This window comes from Chiloscyllium punctatum, chromosome 40 (assembly GCF_047496795.1).
Source record: "Chiloscyllium punctatum isolate Juve2018m chromosome 40, sChiPun1.3, whole genome shotgun sequence".
NCBI classification, from domain to species: Eukaryota; Metazoa; Chordata; class Chondrichthyes; order Orectolobiformes; family Hemiscylliidae; genus Chiloscyllium; species Chiloscyllium punctatum.
The window spans coordinates 17231489-17252792 of record NC_092778.1 but is presented as its reverse complement, the minus strand read 5'-3'; the positions used below and the strand labels follow the sequence as shown (position 1 = coordinate 17252792).

Here is a 21304-nt window from a genome sequence, read left to right as displayed (position 1 = left end):
TCCTTTCTTTCCACAAGTCTAACTACACAATGATGACAGCAGCAAGCTGCATTTGTATAGCACCTATGAGGACACCCCCCCCCCCCCCCAAGGACTTCACATTATCAATTTCAAAAAGGGAATTTACATAACATAAATTAGTTCAATTTGATCGTCTAATTAAAAGCTTCAAAATAACTCCTTTAAATGATGCTGTTTAAAAGTTCCGGGTTTGACAGGGATACACCATCAAACAGTAGTGTTGGATAAATGACATCTAACTTTATTGAACATCGTCAATCAAGACCATGCATGGATCTAACAAGGAAGGTCTAGTAAAATACTAAGCAAAGTAAAAAAACACAAAGGTAATACTTTTCAGGGAGACTGCAGATGAGTGACGCAAAATATACACTCATCCGTTGATTCTCAATTCCCACTCATGACAGGAAAACCTTTTCGTTTCCCAAAACAAAAAACCCTCCAAGTTTTCAAGTGGCTGACAAAAAGAGATTCTAACTATCTGTGAAACCACACTCTTGGATAGGGAGTCTCTTCCTTCCCCAAGTCAAAAGACCTCAAGTTTCCATACAAAAAACATGCATCATTAACTGTACTGAAATGTATGGCTCTTTTAAGTCAAGCCAAACTCCAGCTGAAATGAGCCAGATGCTTGTTGACCTTAGATCTCTGGAGAATACACATGTACAAAACATTGTTTGGAAACCTTATGTTATAGTCCCTTTGCGATTAATCTCTCCCAATTAAAGGTTGTTGTCAAAACTCAGTTTTCTAATAATTTAATTGGTGCTTCCTATGTGTCTAAATTGCCTTAAACATAAAACAGTGTAGCATCAGTGAAACGCTCTGCATTATCTGATGCTGTCACACTGGGTAAAGAAGAAACAGTCTACACCCAGGTCTCAATATGTCACCTTTGCTCCTGATTGTTTTTGTAATTCCTAGTGAAGGGCTTATGCTTGAAACGTTGATTCTTCTGTTCCTTGGATGTTGTCTGACCAGCTGTGCTTTTCCAGCACCACTGTTTTTGTAATCATGCCTAACTAATCAGTGGAACCTCTAGCTATTGCTACCTTGAAATGAACTTGACATCACGCATGCATGTGCTTCCACTAGTTAAGACTTATATTGTCTACAACCTGTCCACAGCATCAACTTAGTGAGAAGGATTTAAGGGGCTTCTTGTGGCACCATGGTAGTGTCCCTACTCATGGAGTGGGAGTCCTTGGTTCAAGTCTCACCTATTCCAGAGCTGTGTAGTAACATCCCTGAACAAGTTGATTAAAAAAAAGGTTAAATTAGAAAAGAAAGTAAAGGGAACTGAGGGGTTTGTGGCACAATAGTATTGTCCATACCTCTGATCTAGGGAGCTTGGGTTCAAGGCCCACCTGCTCCAGATGTGTATCAGAACTTGGTTCACTTAAAAGAAAAGCTAGTAATGTGGGTTGGTGGTAGGACATTACCCTAGCAATAAGTCAGATCTGAGGAAGGGTCACTGGACCCAAAATGTGAACTCTGATTTCCCTCCACAGATACTGCCAGATCTGCTGAGCTTTTCCAGCAATTTCTGTTTTTGTTTATAAGTCACCAGTTGGTGTCACAACATATAAAAGATGCCTTGTCTATTAGAATAGACATGTGAGTCTCAGTTTCACAGTGAAAATGGTCCTTATTTTGGGGAAAGCTGACTGGACTTGGACACCAGCTTGGAGTTCCTGCTTCTGCCCTTCTGGAGTCTTAAGCTTCAACATAAATCCATTTGTTTCCCAATGTGGCTTGCTTAGGATAAATTGCATCTGCCAGTATGATATGGTCTAAGTGCTTACCCATATGTAAAATATTATCACAAACACTATTGAGACAGATATCTTGAGGTTTATTAATGGCACTAGCTACATACACCGATATATGCCAGACTTACTTCCAGTCTGTGTTCAATGTTAATTCATGTTCCTATTGCATTATATATAGAACTGATCCAATTACTAACTGCTTAACTAAATAACTGAGTAAGATGGAGATGTTTTATACCAGAGTGTCAAATGGTGTGTTGTGATTCCATTCTCTTGAAGGTATAGGGCATTGCTGAGATCAATCTTATGCAGTTTCTTTTTGTCACCATTTATTCATTTGAAAATTTGATTATCCTATTTTAACCCTGAAAATGTCTGCACTTACTTTTAGATTCACATCCGCTAAGAATCATTTCAGTTTCTCAGTAATATCCATGGTTAAAAAACATCCTAATTCCAATGTTAATGCTGCACCTTATGCCTAATACATGGCCCCGAAATAATCTTCAGAGGCCAGCATCCTATCACCAATCACCTTTTTATTTACAAATGCATAGCCTTTGACAATAGCAGTGCCTCTCACTGAGTCATGCATTCAGGGCCCCAATATCCCTGACATTCATCCTTTTATGTCAGCCAGAGCTCCCTGATTGAGCCAGATTAACAGTCCCAGTTGGGGAGCTCATCGCTACAGGCCCCTGAACCTGAGTTGGTAGAGTTTTAGGAAAACAATTGTTTGAAGATTTGAACCTCCAACCATCTCACGTGAAGTCAACATCACCTCGTTTTGCACTTTAGAACTTTCTGAGGAGGAAACAGTTACTTCGTAAATGCAACCTTTTTCCTCTTAACAGTATCAGAGTGTTCAGGTTGTATTATCCATAGACTACAGCGATCAAGGCAGGTAGGCCGAAGATGACATCACATGAGTGACAGAGTAGCTTATAGTCGTTAACACTGCTGCCTCATAGCACTGAGTATCTGGGTTCAATTCCAGACTCGGGTGACTTTCTGTGTAGTGCTTGTATATTGTCAGTGTGGGTTTACTCCCACAGTCCAAAGATTGGGGTGTCATGGTGGCTCAGTGGTTAGCACTGCTGCCTCACAGCACCAGGTTTGATTCCAGCTGACTGTCTGTGTGGAGTTTGCACATGCTCTCTGTGGCTGCGTGGGTTTCCTTTGGGTGCTCCGGTTTCCTCCCACAGTCCAAAGATGTGCAGGTCAGGTGAATTGGCCATGCTAAATTGCTCATAGTGTTAGGTTCATTAGTCAGAGAGAAATGGGTCTGGGTGGGCTACTCTTCGGAGGGTCGGTGTGGACTTGTTGGGCCGAAGGGCCTGTTTCCACACTGTAGGGAATCTAATCTAATGTGTAGGTTTGGTGGATTAGCCACACTAAATTGCCCTCTGGTTTTAGGGATGTGCAGGCTAGATGGAATAATTATGGTAAATGTGGGAGTAGAGTGGGATCCTCTTTGGAGGGTCAGTGCAGATTTGATAGGCCCTATCTGCACTATAGAGATTCTAAGATTCTAAAATTGCAAACCGAGTCAACAAATGCAGGGCTGACTATGGCCAGGGAATGAGGAAGAAATGTCTCTTAAAGTAAAGATTAATGTCATTATACTGTTATTAATATAATGTCCAACAATACCATCCCTCCTCTCCCTTACACCCCCAACCCCTCACCCCACACACACCTATTAGATGAGATTGCTACCTCTGCGTCAGAAAAAAGCCCACATCATGGAAATCCAACTGAATGGAGGGACCATTGCAGAGAAAGTGGACTGGGCACACGAGAAACTAGAGAAACCAGTCCTAGTGAGCACTGTCTTCCATCAGAACGAAATGATCGATGTGATTGGTGTCAGCAAAGGAAAAGGATTCAAAGGTAACTCAGAGACTTGTTAACCTGCCGAGATTCTGTTGTGATATTTAGGCATAAGATGAGGAACAATTGTTCCACTGTTTTTCAACCATTTTTGGATTAGGAAGTTGAAGGTTTCACACAAATTAACAATTCTATGATGTTAGTAACCAATCCTACACTCAAAATGGAACCAAGGGAGCACTGGTTGGTAAGAATGGTACAATATTCTCTATCCTCATTGCCTAGATGGATGGCACCCAGTTCCACCTGTATTCTCTCTTATTCCGAGATACTGGAACATTAGTACAGCTTAGACCTAAATCATTTCATTCAAATATTGTACATTAATTTTAAAATGAATATATTACATATTGTATTCAACTAAAACCTTACTAGTGCAATAAATTTGACTGCTTGTATTATACTTGGTAAGGGTGGAAAGGAATATTAGATGTGACTCAGGCTCAAGCCTAAACATACAAGAATGTATGAGGTAATCAGCAATCCAAAGTGCTGATTAGTTACCATTCATTCTCCAAGTACTTCAAATTTGTGATTCCAATCTAAATGTCAAGAAGTCCCTATAATGCAAGGAGAATGTCTGACTATTGTTGTTCCTGTTACCTTACCAAATAAAGCTTAGCCAATATTCTTAAAGGTGCATTAAGGTCATTGTATATCTGTTTGCAATTTACCTTCTCCCTGTCTCTCGTCATTGTTGGATGCAGGAAACTCTATTTAACTCTACTTAAAGAAGTATTGCATGTATGTTCTAGTCATATAGTGTTAGAGTCCTACAGTTATACGGCACGGAAACAGATTCTTCGGTCCAGCTTGTCCATGCTGACCAGATATCCTAAATTAATCTAGTCCTATTTGCCAGCACTTGGCCACAAATCCCTCTAAACCCTTCCTATCCATATACCCATCCAGCTGCCTTTAAAATGTGGTAATTGTAGCAGCCACCTCCACTTCCTCTGAAGCTCATTCCATACACATAGCACCCTTTGCATGAAAATGTTGCCTCTTAGGTCTCTTTTATATCTTTCTCCTCTCACCTTAAACTAATGCTCTCTAGTACTGGACTCCCCCGTCCCATGGGTAAGATCTTGTATCTTTATCCTATCCATGCCCCTCATGATGCTATAAGCCTTTATAAGGTGACCTCAAACTTTCCAACTCTGGCAACATCCTTGTAAATCTTTTCTGTACCCTTTCAAGTTTCACAACTTCCTTCTGACAGGAAGGAGAGCAGAAGTGCACACAAAATTCCAAAAGTGGCCTAACAATGTCCTGTACAGCTGCAACATGACCTCCCAACTCCAGTACTCAATACTCTGACCAATAAAGGAAAGCATACCAAACGCCTTCTTCACTATCCTTTCTACCTGTGACTCTACTTTCAAAGAACTGTAAACCTGCCCTCCAAGGCCTCTTTGTTCAGCAACACTCCCCAGGACCTTACCATTAAGTGTTAAGTCCAATCTGATTTCCCTTTCTCATCTATTCCCATGGCATAAGTGTGATATCAGAATTTCTATGGACTTGCCTCTGTATCTGCCATCCTGTAGAAGGAAGCTCAGAGGGAACTGCTACCCACAAATGCACTTTTACCCTCGATATTGCATCAGAGTCCAGTCTTCATGCTGTTAGCCACATGTGCACACAAACTGACCTAGAGTTATCATAGAATCTTCACAGGTGTGGGAGCAGACCATTCAGTCCCTCAATTCCACACTGACCTTCTGAAGAGCATCCCACCCAGACCCATCCCTCTACTCTCAACTTGTAAACCTGCAAATCAACATAGGCAGCACATCCCTGGACACTCTGAGCAATTCAGCACAGCCAATCTAGCTAAGGTGCACATTTTTGTACAGTGGGAGGAAACCAGAGCACCCAGAGGAAAAGGTGCAAATTTCACGCAGACAATAGGCGGAATTGAACCCAGATCCCTGGTGCTGTGAGGCAGCGGTGTGAAGCACTGAGCCACCGTGCCTTTAGTTGGAGCTAGAATCAAACTGGAAGAGAAAGGGCTTTCAAGTTTGCGAAGTGGTTGGTTCAAAGACTGGACAGAACTTAAAAACCAGCAAAGAATGAGGAAACAGAGAGAGAGAAATCCTAAACAACAAAAAAAGAATAAAAGTTTCTACAACTATTCAAAAAGTCAAAGATTGTTCTTCAAGTGCCAATTATGTTTTCCACATAGCATGTATATTTTCCCTCAATTATCTTTTAATTGATTGTTGTAATTTCAAAATTAAGGTTACATTGAATTTCTCTGAAAGACTTAATTGCCTGTGAAAATTCCACACAATATTTCAACTCAATCAGATCATTTTTCATCTCCAGAAAATACAACTTCAGTTTCAAGAGTCTCTCATCACAACCAAAATGGGATGGGTGAACGCAAACATTATTTCAAATGGGTTCTGACTAACACATTGCACAACTGCAGTGCGACTGTGAGCTTTCATATTCTTTGTCTTTTGTGAATCTTCAGTGTCCACTTATAAAGGCATGCAGGAACATGGTGGGAATTTTTAAAACCATGGATGTGTTCTGTGGGATTAGCTGAAGAATTATTGGATCAAAGGATGTGGAGATTATCATAAATTATTGAGCTAACTGAATGGCAGATATGCATTTAGGAGATTTCGGGGGAAAGTATGCAAAAGGTAAAATGTAATCACAACAACTGCACCTTTTCTTTGTAATTTGAAGGTGTCACATCCCGCTGGCACACCAAGAAACTTCCCCGGAAGACCCACAAAGGTCTGAGGAAGGTCGCTTGCATTGGAGCCTGGCATCCGGCTCGCGTTGGGTTCACAATTGCCCGGACGGGACAGAAAGGTTATTTCCACCGCACAGAGGTCAATAAGAAGGTATGGTCGCTGGGATGGTCTTTAGACATTGTGAGGCAAAGTTCCCATCATCCTTGATACTTCATGTCAATCTGTAAATTCTGAGCTAATTTTATAACCCACAACAAACAGAAGCAATCTTTCCTTATCCTACATTAGTGTGTCCGAGCTCACACTCCAGGAGCTACTTTCCAAATAAGATGTGGGGTTCTCCATCTTGCTAAACTGGACAGTGCAGATAGGGACAAGCTGTACCAGCTCACAGAAGGGAAATGAACGATCGTGCAGAGCTTTAAAGCGATGTGACAAAAAAAAATCTTTTTTCACACAGTGGGCAGTAAATATATAGAATGCATTGCCTGAGAATTTGTTGGAAACAAAAAAAAACTGCAGATGCTGGAATCCAAAGGCCGGAGGCTGGAAGAACACAGCAAGCCAGGCAGCATCAGGAAGTGGAGAAATCAACGTTTCAGGTGTAACCCTTCTTCAGGACTGAAGAAGATTATACCTGAAACGTTGACTTCTTCACCATCTGATGCTTCCTGGCTTGCTGTGTTCTTCCAGCTTTCTGGAAATGTGGTGGAAGCAGGTTCTATTGAGACATACAAGAGGGGCATTGGATGGTGGTTTGGATAGTAATAGTGTGCAGGAATATAGGGTTCTGTTCTGCATGGAAGTTGTACATTCTCCCTGAGTTTGCGTGGGTTTCCTCCAGGTGCTCTGGTTTCCTCCCACAGTCCAAGGATGTGTAGGTTAGATGGATTGGCCGTGCTAAATTGTCTGTAGTGTCCTAGGATATGTAGGCTAAGTGGGTTAACCATGGGAAATGCAGGGTTACAGGAATAGGGTGGGGGCCCAGGTCTGGGAGTGACACTGTGCAGAGGGTTGGTGCAGAGACCAAATGCCCTCTATGTGCACTGTAGGGATTCTAAGATTCTAAGGAAGAGATATTGCCCTGAATGTGGGGAGATGCTCTTTTGTATAGTACTATGGGCTGTTTTAAACTTCATGAAGGTTGAAGACTGGTCTCATGGTGCATTAGGAGTGCTTGGACCGAGAAGCTCTGGGTTCAAATCTGGCTCCAGGACTTAGAGTGCTTGTGACACAACCTTACAATTGTTCGTCATCCTGCTAAGTCTCACAAAATATGCAGAGCAGGTGCTAAGAACAGAGGGGAAAAAAAATCCTGGCCAGCCTGACAATATAAGGAATGCTGCCCTCAGAAACCAGATCCACTCGTTTCTCTCACGGTCTGAAACTAAGAGGGAGATGCCCACAGTTCTTTGTGGGTAAATGACAGACAATTTAGTGATAGGGCCTTGATTGAATACCTCATCCTAAAGACACCAGCTCTCAGTGCTAATACCTGATTATAAACACCATGTGAATGTTTCTTTGTCTTGGTTCATGCTCAGATATATCGTATTGGAAAAGGCATCCATATCGAAGATGGCAAATTAGTGAAAAATAATGCTTCTACTCATTATGATCTGACTGATAAGAGCATCACCCCTATGGTGAGTCACTTTGAACATTCTCACTTGGAATACAGCTGATGTTTGCAAATTGATTCTGACGATTATAAAGTGCTGCTATCCTCCTTATATATCATTCTGAGTTCTTACCACAAGAACCAATACTTCTCAAGAATATACCATCTGTAAATGGGTTGACCACTAGTTGTAGGATAGTTCCAGTTAGTTAGAACTTACCACTTGTGGTTAATGGTTCCTTCATCCCTGCATGACCTAGCTTGAACTTACTGGTAACTTATGAATCTTACTATATTTCACATATGAAGTCATAAAATAACTCACCTCAGTCAGGCAGAACGGAGGTTTCACCTAGATTATTAAAGAATATGGACTCAATCTTACTTTTCTTTGCTAAACCCAAATTGCGTTGAATGTTTTGGAAGGATTTCCACCATGTGACTCAACAGGTTTTCTCACAAAACTTGCCTCATGAACTATCTACCATGCCCCAAGGCATGCCTCAGGTCCCATTTTACCACACGTTATTTCTTGAACAGTTTACCACTCAGTGGATATCCACCAAAAGCCCAGCATCCTTTGCATCCACTCCATCTTTGATAGAGCACTGTGTAAATGGACTTGTGTTAGCAATCCAGTGCTGCCCCTTATCAGCAATGGCATGGCACAACAGCCACAGAACCACACTGCCCAAGGCACACAGGTTGACATTCTCTCACATGTATGACCCTATTCTCTCAGCCAGGTTACTGTTTAACCAGCAGGCCACACACCTTACCTGTCAGTAACTACATCCCAAATTAACACCTTCTCTAGGTCAGTACAGTTAAAGGCAAAAAGCAAACACTGTCCAAACCTCTGATGTTCACCCCCACCACACCGACCAGCATCATGGCTAATGACTATTTTATGGTCCATGATGGACTGCTTTATCCACTGGAACTATGTGTCAATCAAGTTCTGTCTGGTTTGTGACGCTTGGTGCATTTGCATTCTGCCATGGTCAATGTCAGCTTCCTCCTCCCCAGTCTCCTCATCCTCCTCTTCTTACATGAAAGTCTCCCAGTTCCTCAGTGTCCATCACACTGCCTCATTAGAACGTCTCCCAGTTCCTCAGTGTCAAGCACACTGCCTCATTGGAACATCTCCCAGTTCCTCGGTGTCCATCACACTGCCTCATTGGAACATCTCCCAGTTCCTCGGTGTCCAGGACAGTGCCTCATTGGAACATCTCCCAGTTCCTCAGTGTCCATCACACTGCCTCATTGGAATGTCTCCCAGTTCCTCAGTGTCCAGCACACTGCCTCATTGGAATGTCTCCCAGTTCCTCAGTGTCCAGCACACTGCCTCATTGGAATGTCTCCCAGTTCCTCAGTGTCAAGCACACTGCCTCATTGGAACTGCTCCCAATTCCTCAGTGTCCAGTACACTGCCTCATTGGAACGTCATTAGTCTGTTGTTAAGTATCCAGAAAAAGTACAATCAAATTACAGTTTAATAGGAATGAATCAATAGTTCAAAGATACATCTTTCCAAATGTTCATCCAACTCGTTACTTCAATAATGCTAAATTTTAAACAATACTGAATCCCTTATCTCTCAGTCATGTTTGTAATAATCTGTTCATGTTACCTTATGCTTTGTTGACTGACAGATTTATTCATTGCACATGTAATTCAGTCCATGGGCAGTTACAATTTAACAGCCATACTGTTTACAGTTCTAATTATGTTCAGATATTTTGGCTTAAGTTACTTGTTGATTCTTGTGTTGTGGTATTAATCGGATGCTGGTTGCAATCGTTCTGCTTTTCTGTTTTAGGGTGGATTTCCGCATTATGGTGAAGTGAACAATGACTATGTTATGGTGAAAGGCTGTGTTGTTGGAACGAAGAAGCGTATTCTTGCGCTCAGAAAGGTACACCGTCCCTCCTCTGTGTGGCAGCAATGTGTTCGGGGAGTCGTCAATTCGAGCTTTGCTTTTGTGGTGTTTTGAGAGAGAGAGTTTTCTCTGTCCACTTTTTAAGCATCAAGTGCGCGTTCGTTAAAATTACATACAGAGACAGTGGCCCAGAAACTGGCAGTTATTGCTCCATGACGGAGAGGGGTACATTCCTGAGAATGTCAGTAGTTCAGTGGCTCAGTGGTTAGCCCTGCTGCATCACAGCCACCAGGGATCTGGGTTCGATTCCAGCTGACGCTCTCTGTGGAGTTTGCATGTTCACCCTGTGTCTGCATGGGTTTCCTCCCACAATCTAAAGATGTGCAGGTTAGGTGAATTGGCCATGCTAAATTGTCCATAGTGTTGAGGGGTGTGCAGGTGAGGTGCATTAGTCTGGGGTAAATGTAGAGTTATAGGGTAGGGGGAATGGGTCTGGGTGGGTTACTCTTTGGAGGGTCAGTGTGGATTCATTGGGCTGAAGGGCCTGTTTCCGTACTGTAGGGATTCTATGATAAAATTCGTGAGAGCAGAACTGGTTAAAAATCAAGGATAGATGAATCTTGCCTGTGGAAGTTGAATTTTGTCTTTAATTTATTTGTTGATGCGGATAGGAAAATTCACGATTTTGTGGATACGGAGGATTTATTGTGGTTGCTTCTGAAGTGGGATGGAATCCTTGTATTACTAGCACTCAGGGAGGCCAGTGGAAGCACAATAGTCAATTTATATATGTCAGGGTTATATCACGGCCACAATGTCTGTGGAAAAAGCCGTCATCAAAATGGCGGCTGGTACACAACTGGCGTGGAATGAGCACATGTTTCCCCGTGCCATATTCAGTCCTGAAACGTCCATTGGAAAACAAAGCAGCACTCTTAAATAAAGTCAGTCGACATCCTGAAACAAAGCATGAGGTTGCCATGGAAACGATGGAGGGGACAACTTGGAAACCTTTCGATCAAAATCTCAAGAATGGGTAAAACAGCATTTGTACAGCGGGAATCCATTTCAAGTGCAGAAGGGTTACTGAAAGCCGCGGACTGGTTGATTGTATATCATGATCGTATTAAGTACACTCCAGATGGTACGTTGTTACATCGTATTCCTGGAGGAACTGGAAGTGGTTATTCAGGGTTGCTGTCTGCTCTTCTTTTTCAGTCTCTCCTGGTTCACACCAAGAGGACCGCTATTGAATCGGTTGAGCTCAAGTTCATTGACACAACTTCCAAATTTGGCTACGGACACTTCCAGACACCAGAGGAGAAGAGAGCCTTCATGGTAGGGATACCAACAAAAACAAAGAGCAGTATAGCACAGGAACAGGCCATTCAGCCCACTAAGGCTTTGCTGATACATGTTACCTGACTAAAGACCTTTCGTCTCTACATAGTCCATATCCCTCTATTCCCTGCCTATTCACGTATATGTCAAGATGCCTCTTAAATGTTGCTATTGTAGCTGTTGCTACCACCTCCTCTAGCAGTGCATATCAGATACTTACCACCCTCTGTGTAAAATAGGCTGCCTCTCACATCTCCTTTAAACTTACTCCCTTTTACCTTAAACCTATGTCCCCCATAGTAATTGACATTTCTACCCTGGGAAAAACACTCCAACCCACCCTCCAATCTATGCCCCTCATAACTTTGTAAACGTCTATCAGGTCATCCCTCGTCCTTGGACGTACAAGTGAAAACAACCCAGGTTTCTCCAATCTCTCCTCATAGCTAATACCCTCCAAACCAGGCAACATCCTGCTAAACTGTTTCTGTACCCTGTCCAAAGCCGCCACGTCCTTTCAGTAGTGTGGCGATCAGAACTGGACCCAATATTCCAAATGAGACCTAACTAAAGTTCTATGCAATTGCAACATAACTTGGCAGTTTTTATACTGCATGCCCCAACTGATGAAGGCAAGCATGCCATATGCCATCTTGACCACCTCATATTGCTCTTTCAGGGAATTATGGACCTGTATGCCTAGACCCCTCTATGTTGATGCTACCAAGTGTTCTGCCATTTACGGGATACGTCCCTCCTGCATTAGAACTCCCAAACGTGCATCACCTCTGATTTTTCCAGATTAAACTCCATCTGTCATTTCTCCATCCAGACCTCTAGCCTATCCATATCCTCCTCACTCTCCGCAGCTCTCCCAATCTTTGTGTCGTCCACAAACTTACTAATCACAAACTTACTAAACTTATCACATTTTCCTCCAAATCACCAATTTACATTACAAAAAACAAGGCTCTCAGCTCTGATCCCTGCGGAACACCACTGGTCATAGGTCTCCAGTCAGAAAAACACCCTTCCTCCGCTAATTTGTTTTCGATGACTGAGCTAGCACACTGTATCCATTTTATCAGCTCACTGTAGAGCCCATGTGACTGCATCTTTTGTATCAGCCTGCTATGACAGACCTTGTCAAAGGCCTTGCTAAAGTTGATTTCAGAGTAAGTAAGGACTGCAGATGCTGGAGGGTCAGGGTCACAAAGTGTGGTGCTGGAAGGCAGCATCCAAGGAGCAGGAGAGTCGACATTTTGGGCATAAGCCCCACATCAGGAATGAGGATATAGACAACATCCACCATCCTGCCCTCATCAATCATCTTTGTCACTTCCTCCATAAATTCTATCCCTAAGAATCTTTTCCAACTATTTCCCTACCACTGACGTAAGGCTCACTGGTCTGGAATTTCCTGGATTATCCCTGTTGCCATTCTTACACAAAAAAAAAAGCCAATGTTAGCTACTTTCCATCCCTCTGGGGAACCGCTCCTGTGACTGAAGAGAAAACAAAGATTTCATACAAGACCCCTGAAATCTCTGCTTCTGCCTCCCTCAGCATGCTGAGATAAATACCGTCAGGTCTTGGGAACTTACCTGCTTTAATGCTTTTCAAAACACCCAACCCCCAAACAAGGCTGGCAATGTAGCTCGGACTCTGTGGGATAGATTTGGACTCTTTGTGGTAGCATAAAGCAGCCGATAATGAGTTGGCAGCTCATTTTACGTTCCTCTCCCGACTTTCCACTGTGGTCATGGGAGATGACAGAGTGATAACGTTACTGGGCTAACCATCCAGAATTCCAGGCTAATGTTCTGGGATTGAAATCCCACCATGGTAAAATTGACCAACTGGTGTGGTAAATCAAAATGGATGGGAAAATTTGAACTGGGTAAAAATGTGGAATAAAAAGCTAGGTTAATGGTGACCAATTAACCACTGTTGATTATTGTAGGTTCATTAAACTCCTTGTAGTGGAAGGAAATCTGCCATCCTTACCTGGTCTGGCCATCATGTGACTCCAGACCCACTGCGATGTGGTTGACTCTTAACTGTCCTCTGGGCAACAGACCATAAATGCCAACCCAGTCAAATGCCCACATCCCATAAAATAAAAAAAACGTTAATGTGAAACTGTGACTGCAGAGGTGATAAGATCTAACAGTCTTTCAGATTAGGGAGTGGCAATTTAACTTAATCAAAACAGATGAATTAGGAGCAGAAGTAGACTATTCAGCCCCTTGAGCATGTCCTGCCATTCAATAAGATCACTGTTTGCGTTTAGAATTCCATCTTCCCATTTATCCCTGATATCCCCTGCCTCACAAAACTCTATCCAGTTCTGCCTTAAAAAAATATTCAATTAGTCTTCTTACACCACCTTCGGAGGCAGAGAGTTCCAAAGTCACGAAACGCTGACAGAGGATAAAACTTCTCATTTCCATCCTACAATGCTGATCCCCAATCTTTAAACAGTGTCCGCTAGTGCTAGACTGACCCATAAGAGGAAACATCCTCTGTGCATCCACCTTCTCAAGACTACTAATGTTACACACTTTGACCAAATCTGCACTCATTCTTTTAAACCTCTGTGGAACCAAGCCCAGCCTGGCCTTCCAAGAAAACCCACTCATTCTGGGTACCAATCTAATAAAACTCCATTGGTCCACTTTCAACACAATTATATCCTTCCTTAAATAAGGACACCAAAACTACACACAGTGTTTGATTTGTGGTCTCACCAATGCCCTGTATAACTCATGTTCAATTCCTCTCAGAACAAAAGTTAGAATCTCACTCACCTTCTTGTGGCACGATAGGTGGTACAGTGCCTCAATGGTTAGCATGGCTGCCTCACAATGCTAGGGACCTGGTTTTGATTCCAGCCTGTGACTGTGTGGAGCTTGCATGTTCTCCCTGTGTCTGTGTGGGTTTCCTTCCGATGCTCTGGTTTCCTCCCACAGTCCAAAAATTTGCAGGTTAGGTGGATCGTCCTTGGGGAAATTGCCAACAATGGGTTAGCCATGGGAAATGCAGGGATGGGGTGGATCTGGGTGGGATGGTCTTTGGAGGGTCGGTTGGACTACATGGGCTGAATGGCCTCCTTCCCCACTGTAGGGATTCTATAATCTTCCATACTTGCTGTACACTAGCATTTTGTAAATCACACATTAGAATGTTGAGATTCCTCTGCCCCTCAGAAATCTGCAGTCATTCTCCATTTTAATAATGCTCTCCTTTTCTCATTACACCTACATTCACATTTTTGCACGTTATACACCATCTGCCTGACATTTGCCCATTCAGTCAACCTACTCGTATCAGCAGTATCCTCCTTTTGTCCTCTTCACAACATAGTTTCCTATCTATCGTTGTGTCATCTGCAAATTTAGTCATCAAGCTTTCACTCCCCTCATCTAAGTCTTGGATATACATTGGAAAAAGCTGAGGACCCAGCATAGACTCCCGTCCATCAGTCAATTTCTTAACCAGACCCATAATTTGTCTTCAATTCTATGCCTTCTGGAATACAAATAATCTTTAACGTTCCACTGTTTGCTACTCCAGTCACCACTTCAATGCTTTCAATTAAGCTTCACCTACCCTTGACCTTTACAAATTGTTGAGAACTGTATTATTTCGACAGAGCACAGTAAACTTTGAATCATTTGACATGCAATTCTTTGCTAATCGCAATTTCTGACCTGTCTTTTTCAACTCTCAGGTTGGAAAATAGGAAATTAATAATAATAACAATGGATTGTCAAACCTACGGAACTTCACCTCAGGCTTAAGATTGAATCATAGAACCCCTAGAGTGTAGAAACAGGCTCAACAAGTCCACACTGACCCTCCAAAGAGTAATCCACCCAGACCTATTCCCCTACATTTACCCCTGACTAATACACCTACACATCCCTGAACACTACAGGTAATTTAACATGGCCAATCCACCTAACCTACACATCTTTGGGCTATGGGAGGAAACCAGAGCACCTAGAGGAAACCCACACAGACACGGGGAGAACGTGCAAACTCCACACAAACAGTCGCCTGAGGCCAAAATCAAACCCAGGTCCCTGGTGCCATGAGGCAGCAGTGCTAACCACTGAGCCACCATGCCGCCCAAAATAAGTGGGTCAGTTTTGGTCACTGCGTCTGGACAATAATATTCAGGTGGGAGCAACTGCCAGTTAAACAGCAAGCTTGATTCTGAATTTGGCCAGAGGAACATGGTATTTGCCCGTTCCCAAGATGTGGGGCTTGTACTGCTGTGCCCTGCTGTGCTGGGGCCTTTGATTAAGCTGCTTCCCCTGTCCCTTCAATGCCTCAAAGATGGAGCAGACCCTGCCTTATGTCCAGAGTAGTCCATCTCCTTGTTAACCAGCATTTCCTGGGCCTGTTGGACAACAACAATTGAACAAAGGAGGACTTGGACAGATATTTAATTAGTAAGGGATTAAAAGGTTATGGAGAGCAGGTATAAAAGTGGAGTTGAGGCCAGGAACAGGGCACCCATGTATGTATTAAAAGGCAGAGCAGGGGCTGAATTGTTAATTCCTGCTTCTCGGTCTTATGTTTGTATACTGAAGGCAAGTTAATGATGTATATTGGGGGTCTGAATAGCACAAAAATCATGTTCATTTCTATCTTGTTCTTTTTATTCAGGGTCCATTGAAGAAAGATCGGGTACAAGTGGGGGCCAGTGTCTCAGCTGATTCTTAACAGCTGAAGGACTGTATTGTCCCTTATCCGGCTGAGAATAAAGAATCGTTTGATGCTCAGTTTTTGTTTTCCAAAGTTACTTGTTACTCTACAATAGCAGGCGACATCTCACAAAATAATGTCAATGATGAAATGGCCAATGCTCTGTCTCATCCTGCTTTCTGTGGTAATTGATAACATGGGACATAAAATCAGCACTTTTAAAGCTGGAGGAAGCTTTTTATCTTTGTTGCTAATCATTTCCACATGTTAAATAATTAACCACGACTGGAATTAGCCTGCCTTCGTCCATGGAAGCAATTTTCAATCCCTCATCGCCCCTTTCCTGCACTGTGAAATGTTTACCTGCTGCAGGGAAAGGAACACTCTGGACATTCCAAGGCCGATTTAATATGTTTTCTCAGTTGGGCCTGCAAGGGGTTGCGCAGCCTGCTGGCTTGTTGTGTGCAATAGTTGCTTAAGTAAACAAAGGTCATATATCTGTGCTTCGAGGACACTAATTATAACCCTCACCAGATCCATGTTGGAATCTTCTGCCTATTTTTACCTGGTGTTGACCAGAGGAGTTGACTGGGCTGGTGGGTCAGCTCTTACAATGAGTTGGTACTGTCATGGACCTGTATGCATTGTAGGAAGGGCCACGTTCTATACCCCCAGCCCCACTACAGGATGGGATGGCTGGAAGGCCAATTATAGTCTCTTACTGGCCTCCTTCTCCCGCTGAAGTGTTTTACCTGTGGTGACAGAGGCTGATACCTGGTCGTAAAGCCAGTAAGTAAAAGCTGTAGAGTCTTGGTGCCAGGCAAACCCTGTATATATCAGAAGCCAGCCCTCTGCATTTCCCTTTTCCAACAAAACTTTATCCTTTCCCAGACCTGCCACCAACGCCCCCCTCCCCCCCAAAAGCAGTGGCACTGCTGGAGCATGAGTACCTCATATGTCATGGCTGGCACGATCGTGAGAGATTGAGGGAGGTGAGGCCTACTCTTGGTGCTCGGTGGACAAACCTACTTCAAGCCAGTTGCTGCAAAGGAAAATATTGTAAGAGGAGAGATGCATTCAACAAGTACAGAAAATGCTGGAGAAACTCAGCAGATCTGGCAGGATCTGTGGTGAGAGAAACAGAGTTAATATTTTGAATCTGGTATGACTTTTCTTCAGAATGGGAACAATGTGATAATTGTTATATTTTAAAGGTACTATGAAGAGAAAATGGAAATACGATGTTGAGGCAGAGGGTCAGCCATGATGATATTGAATGGTAGAGCTGGCTTGAATGGCTGAATGACCCACAACTGTTCCAAGTTTCTCTGTTTCACTATTTTCAATCCTTTACACCTCACACTCATCGGGGCAAACACAAGAATGCCAAATTTCAAACTATCACAGCAACTTCTACTTCAGGTATAACGGGGTTGGTTGGTTGGTAAGTTGACTCTGATTGACAGAGATGTTGCCATGGAGGCCGCAACAAGCAATGAGAGCCTCCTGATGCAACTGGTCATTTCAAAAAGGGTGCAAATTGTGAACATATTCCTCTGCCTGTATATCAAACGTATGAATGTATTCTCGAAAGTATGGATGAACCACACCGTGAGGTCAACTGATTTTCTTAAATGGCTCGTTGGTGTAGTTATCAATATACTCAGGGTTGTTCAGCAAGTGCTGTTGAATTGCAGAATTCCATCTCATAGCAAATGTTTTGCTTTATGTTTGAAAAACATAAGCTGGCTGTTAGTAGTCTGTACCCTGCCTGATACGAACAATCTGAGGAACATTTTGTTTGATTCAATCAGCCAATCATTAAATGCCCGCTATCCAATCAGCCAATCATGATATACCTGCTATCTAAACAGCCAATCAGTACATAGCTGCTATCCAATTAGCCAATCACTACATGCCCGCTATCCAATCAGCCAATCACTACATGCCTGCTATCCAATCAGCCAATCATGATATACCTGTTATCCAATCAGCCAATCACTACATATCTGCTATCCAAATAGCCAATCACGACATACCTACAATCCATTCAGCAAATCACTACACACCTGTTATCCAATCAGTCAATCACCACATGCCGGTTATCCAAACAGCCAATCACTACTTGCCTGCTAGCCAATCAGCCTATCACTATACACTTGCATTCATATCGACAATGAAATTCATATTGACTCTTGACCCATTGGGTGGTGGGTAGAAGGGGTATACTGTCTACCAACATCCTTGAGATGTTCAGGGAGAGGTGGAGTGTGGAGTGTTTTATTTCCCTCTCTGACTCTATTTTGATTTAATCCCTACCCTCCCCTTCACTTTTTCTTGATCACACAGCATTGCCCTTTGATGAGGAGGGCACTGCTTGTCACTGGCCACTCGAATGTTTCCTTTCTTCCTGGTGGTGGAATATGAATAAGGATTTATGCACTTGTTGTTCCTCACTGTGTCCTACACCTGCAAAAACAAAATGGGTGGTGGGCAGAAAGTGTTTTATTGACTGACAGCAGCATCCTGTTAAAGGAAAATTCTACTTGCTCTGCCATTGTAGCTGCATGAAATATCTTTCTTTGCCTGTTCGAATTTTTGAGATACTTTGGCTTTCCAGAGATAGACTGGCACTTCTCAGAGTTCAGTTTATTCTTGAGCAGGACGTTACTGTACTGAAATCGTTGGCAATTAGGTTTCTTGCAGAACGCAGGGGTCAAACTGTGAAGGGAATCCCTCCATAAATAGAACAGCACAAAACCAATGATGTATTCACGTTACAATTAACTTCACTTCAAGAAGTTGTTTATCCCTAGGAGTCCTACGCTCACAATAGCAGCACATAGATGTGAATGATATCCCAAGATGTGCCTCTTTACAGATGTAGACAGCTGATAATGTGTGGGGATATATGAGACAAAGAGACTGTTCAGTGGAAATTGGATACGGATCATTCTTAGGTCTGCAGCCATTAGGCGTCCCAACTGGGAGGCTCAAGCCTTAATCGAAGTTCAGGCTTCATTGACATGCTCTGCTCATACCTGTTGTGCCTCACTGATGACTCATTAAGTGTAATATCAAGCTACAGCTGAAGGGCCTGATGGTGTGGACTTGGCAAAACAACAGAAAAGGGCTCGGTTTAACTTCAGAGGGAAGCCACTTTACATCTCTTGACTTGACAAGAACATCTTTGGAAGTCCTACACAGCGTATCTTTCAGTGTCATTCACACAATAGACACCGCCACTCAATCTAAAGCAATTTTTGCAAGGGATATAAAACAGACGCTGGATGTCTCACTAATGGCTCTTTAAACACTCTCTGCAATGGCTGTGTATTTTCGCTCTTCCAGGTATACAGTTCTCGATACGCAAGAAAATGATAGCTGATGCAAAAGGTAATGAAGATGAGGTAAACAAAATTAGAGAGCAGCTCAAGAAGGCAGCTCACCCCCACCTTCTCAAGGGGCACCTAGGCGCAGGCCCAGCCAGTGACACCCACATCCCATGAGTGACTTAAAAAAAGGATTTGTGCATGCCATTTGGATGATGTCAATGGGCACGTGCCAGGGCTGGACCAGCCATGAGCTGTCCAGGTTCATGGATATTACAGTACACTCCTTTACTCCAGTTACAGGAAATCTCTTTGTGATCTGGCTCTGACGTCCAATATAGGGTCAGAATTGCAGGTGTTTATTCTTGATTACACATGTTCAATCATGACTCCTCACATATGAAAGCTTGCTGGCTCAATGGTTAGTACTGCTGCCTCATAGCACCAGGGTCCCAGGTTCAATTCCAGCCTTGGACGACTGTCTGTGTGGAGTTTGCACATTATCCCTATGTCTGCTTGGGTTTCCTCCTACAGTCCAAAGGTGTGCAGGTCAGGTGAATTGGCCATGCTAAATTGCCTGTAGTGTTAGGTGCATTCGTCAGAGGGAAACGGGTCTGTGTGGGTTACTCTTCAGAGGGTTGGTGTGGACTTGTTGGGCTGAAGGCCTGTTTCCACACTGTAGGGAATAAATACATATTTATACACTTAATGACAAGGGCCTAGGGGATGTTGCGGAATAAAGAGGCCTTGGAGTGCAGGTTCATAGCTCCTTGAAAGTGGAGTTGCAGGTAGATAGGATAATGAAGAAGGCATTTGGTATGCTTTCCTTTATTGGTCAGAACATTGAATATAGGTGTTAGGAGGTTATGTTACAGCTGTACAGGACATTGATTAGGCCACTATTGAAATACAGCATTCAGTTCTGGTCTCCCTGCTATAGGAAGGATACTGTCAAGCTTGAAAGGGTTCACAAAAGATGTACAAGCATGTTGCCAGGGTTGGAGCATTTGAGCTACATGGAGAGGCTGAACAGGCTGGGGCTATTTTCCCTGGAGCATGGGAGGCTGAGGGTTGACCTTATAGAGGTTTATAAAATCATGAGGGGCATGGATAGGATAAATAGATAAGGTCTTTTCCCGGAGGTGGGGGAGTCCTGAACTAGAGTGTATAGGTAGAGGGTGAGAGGAGAAAGATATAAAAGGGAACTAAGGGGCAAATGTTTCACACAGAGGGTGGTTTGTGTATGGAATGAGCTGCCAGAGGAAGTGGTGGAGGCTGGTACAATTACAGCATTTAAAAGGCAACTGGATGGATATATGAATAGGAAGGGTTTGAAGGGATATGTGGCAAGTGGCAAATGCTGGCAAGTGGGACTAGATTAATTTAGGATATCTGGTCAGCATGGACAAGTTGGATCAAAGGTTTCCGTGCTGTACATCTCTATGAATCTATGACTCTAATGCCTGGAAAAGGTCCCAGCTTGGGTTGATAGGTTGCAAGTAACATTCATGTCATATAAATGTTAGACAATGACCATCTACAATAATAGAGAACCTATCTGTTTTACTCTGACAGTTAATGCATTCCCAACACTGAATCTCTCACAATCAATATTCTGGAGCTTTCACTGTCAAGAAAGTGAACTCAACTGGATGTAACACACTGTAATTACAAAAGTAGGTGTGAGACTGGAAAGCACTTCACCTCCTGCCTCCTCAAAGCTTGCCCATCACCCAGAAGACACAATGTAGGAGTGTGATCACATACTCCCCACTTGCCTGTATGAATGCAGCTCCAAAAGCACCCAGGACAAAGCTGTCTGTTTAAATAGTACCGCAACCAAAGTTCTCAACACCCACCATTGACACTTGGACAGCAGTGTCTCCATCTACAAGACATACTGCAGGTGACTGAGGCTCCTGAGACAGCATCTCCCTAATCCGCCAAGCCCATCCGCTAAAAAGGCAAGGCATAATATGGGAACACCACCTCTTGCAAGTTGCTACTTCACC

At 43.1% G+C, this 21304-nt stretch overlaps 1 protein-coding gene across 1 annotated transcript in view; it reads left to right on the top strand.

The window, feature by feature from the left end:
* The window catches only part of LOC140464760 (large ribosomal subunit protein uL3-like), a 29891-nt gene extending 13854 nt beyond the window's left edge, over window positions 1-16037 (top strand). The window contains exons 5-10 of the mRNA XM_072560256.1: window positions 3500-3686; window positions 6390-6550; window positions 7945-8046; window positions 9844-9939; window positions 11122-11241; window positions 15922-16037. Coding sequence (XP_072416357.1) covers window positions 3500-3686; window positions 6390-6550; window positions 7945-8046; window positions 9844-9939; window positions 11122-11241; window positions 15922-15978 — 723 coding nt within the window. The 3' untranslated portion in view covers window positions 15979-16037. The remainder of the gene's footprint in view (window positions 1-3499; window positions 3687-6389; window positions 6551-7944; window positions 8047-9843; window positions 9940-11121; window positions 11242-15921) is intronic.
* Window positions 16038-21304: the final 5267 nt, after the last annotated feature.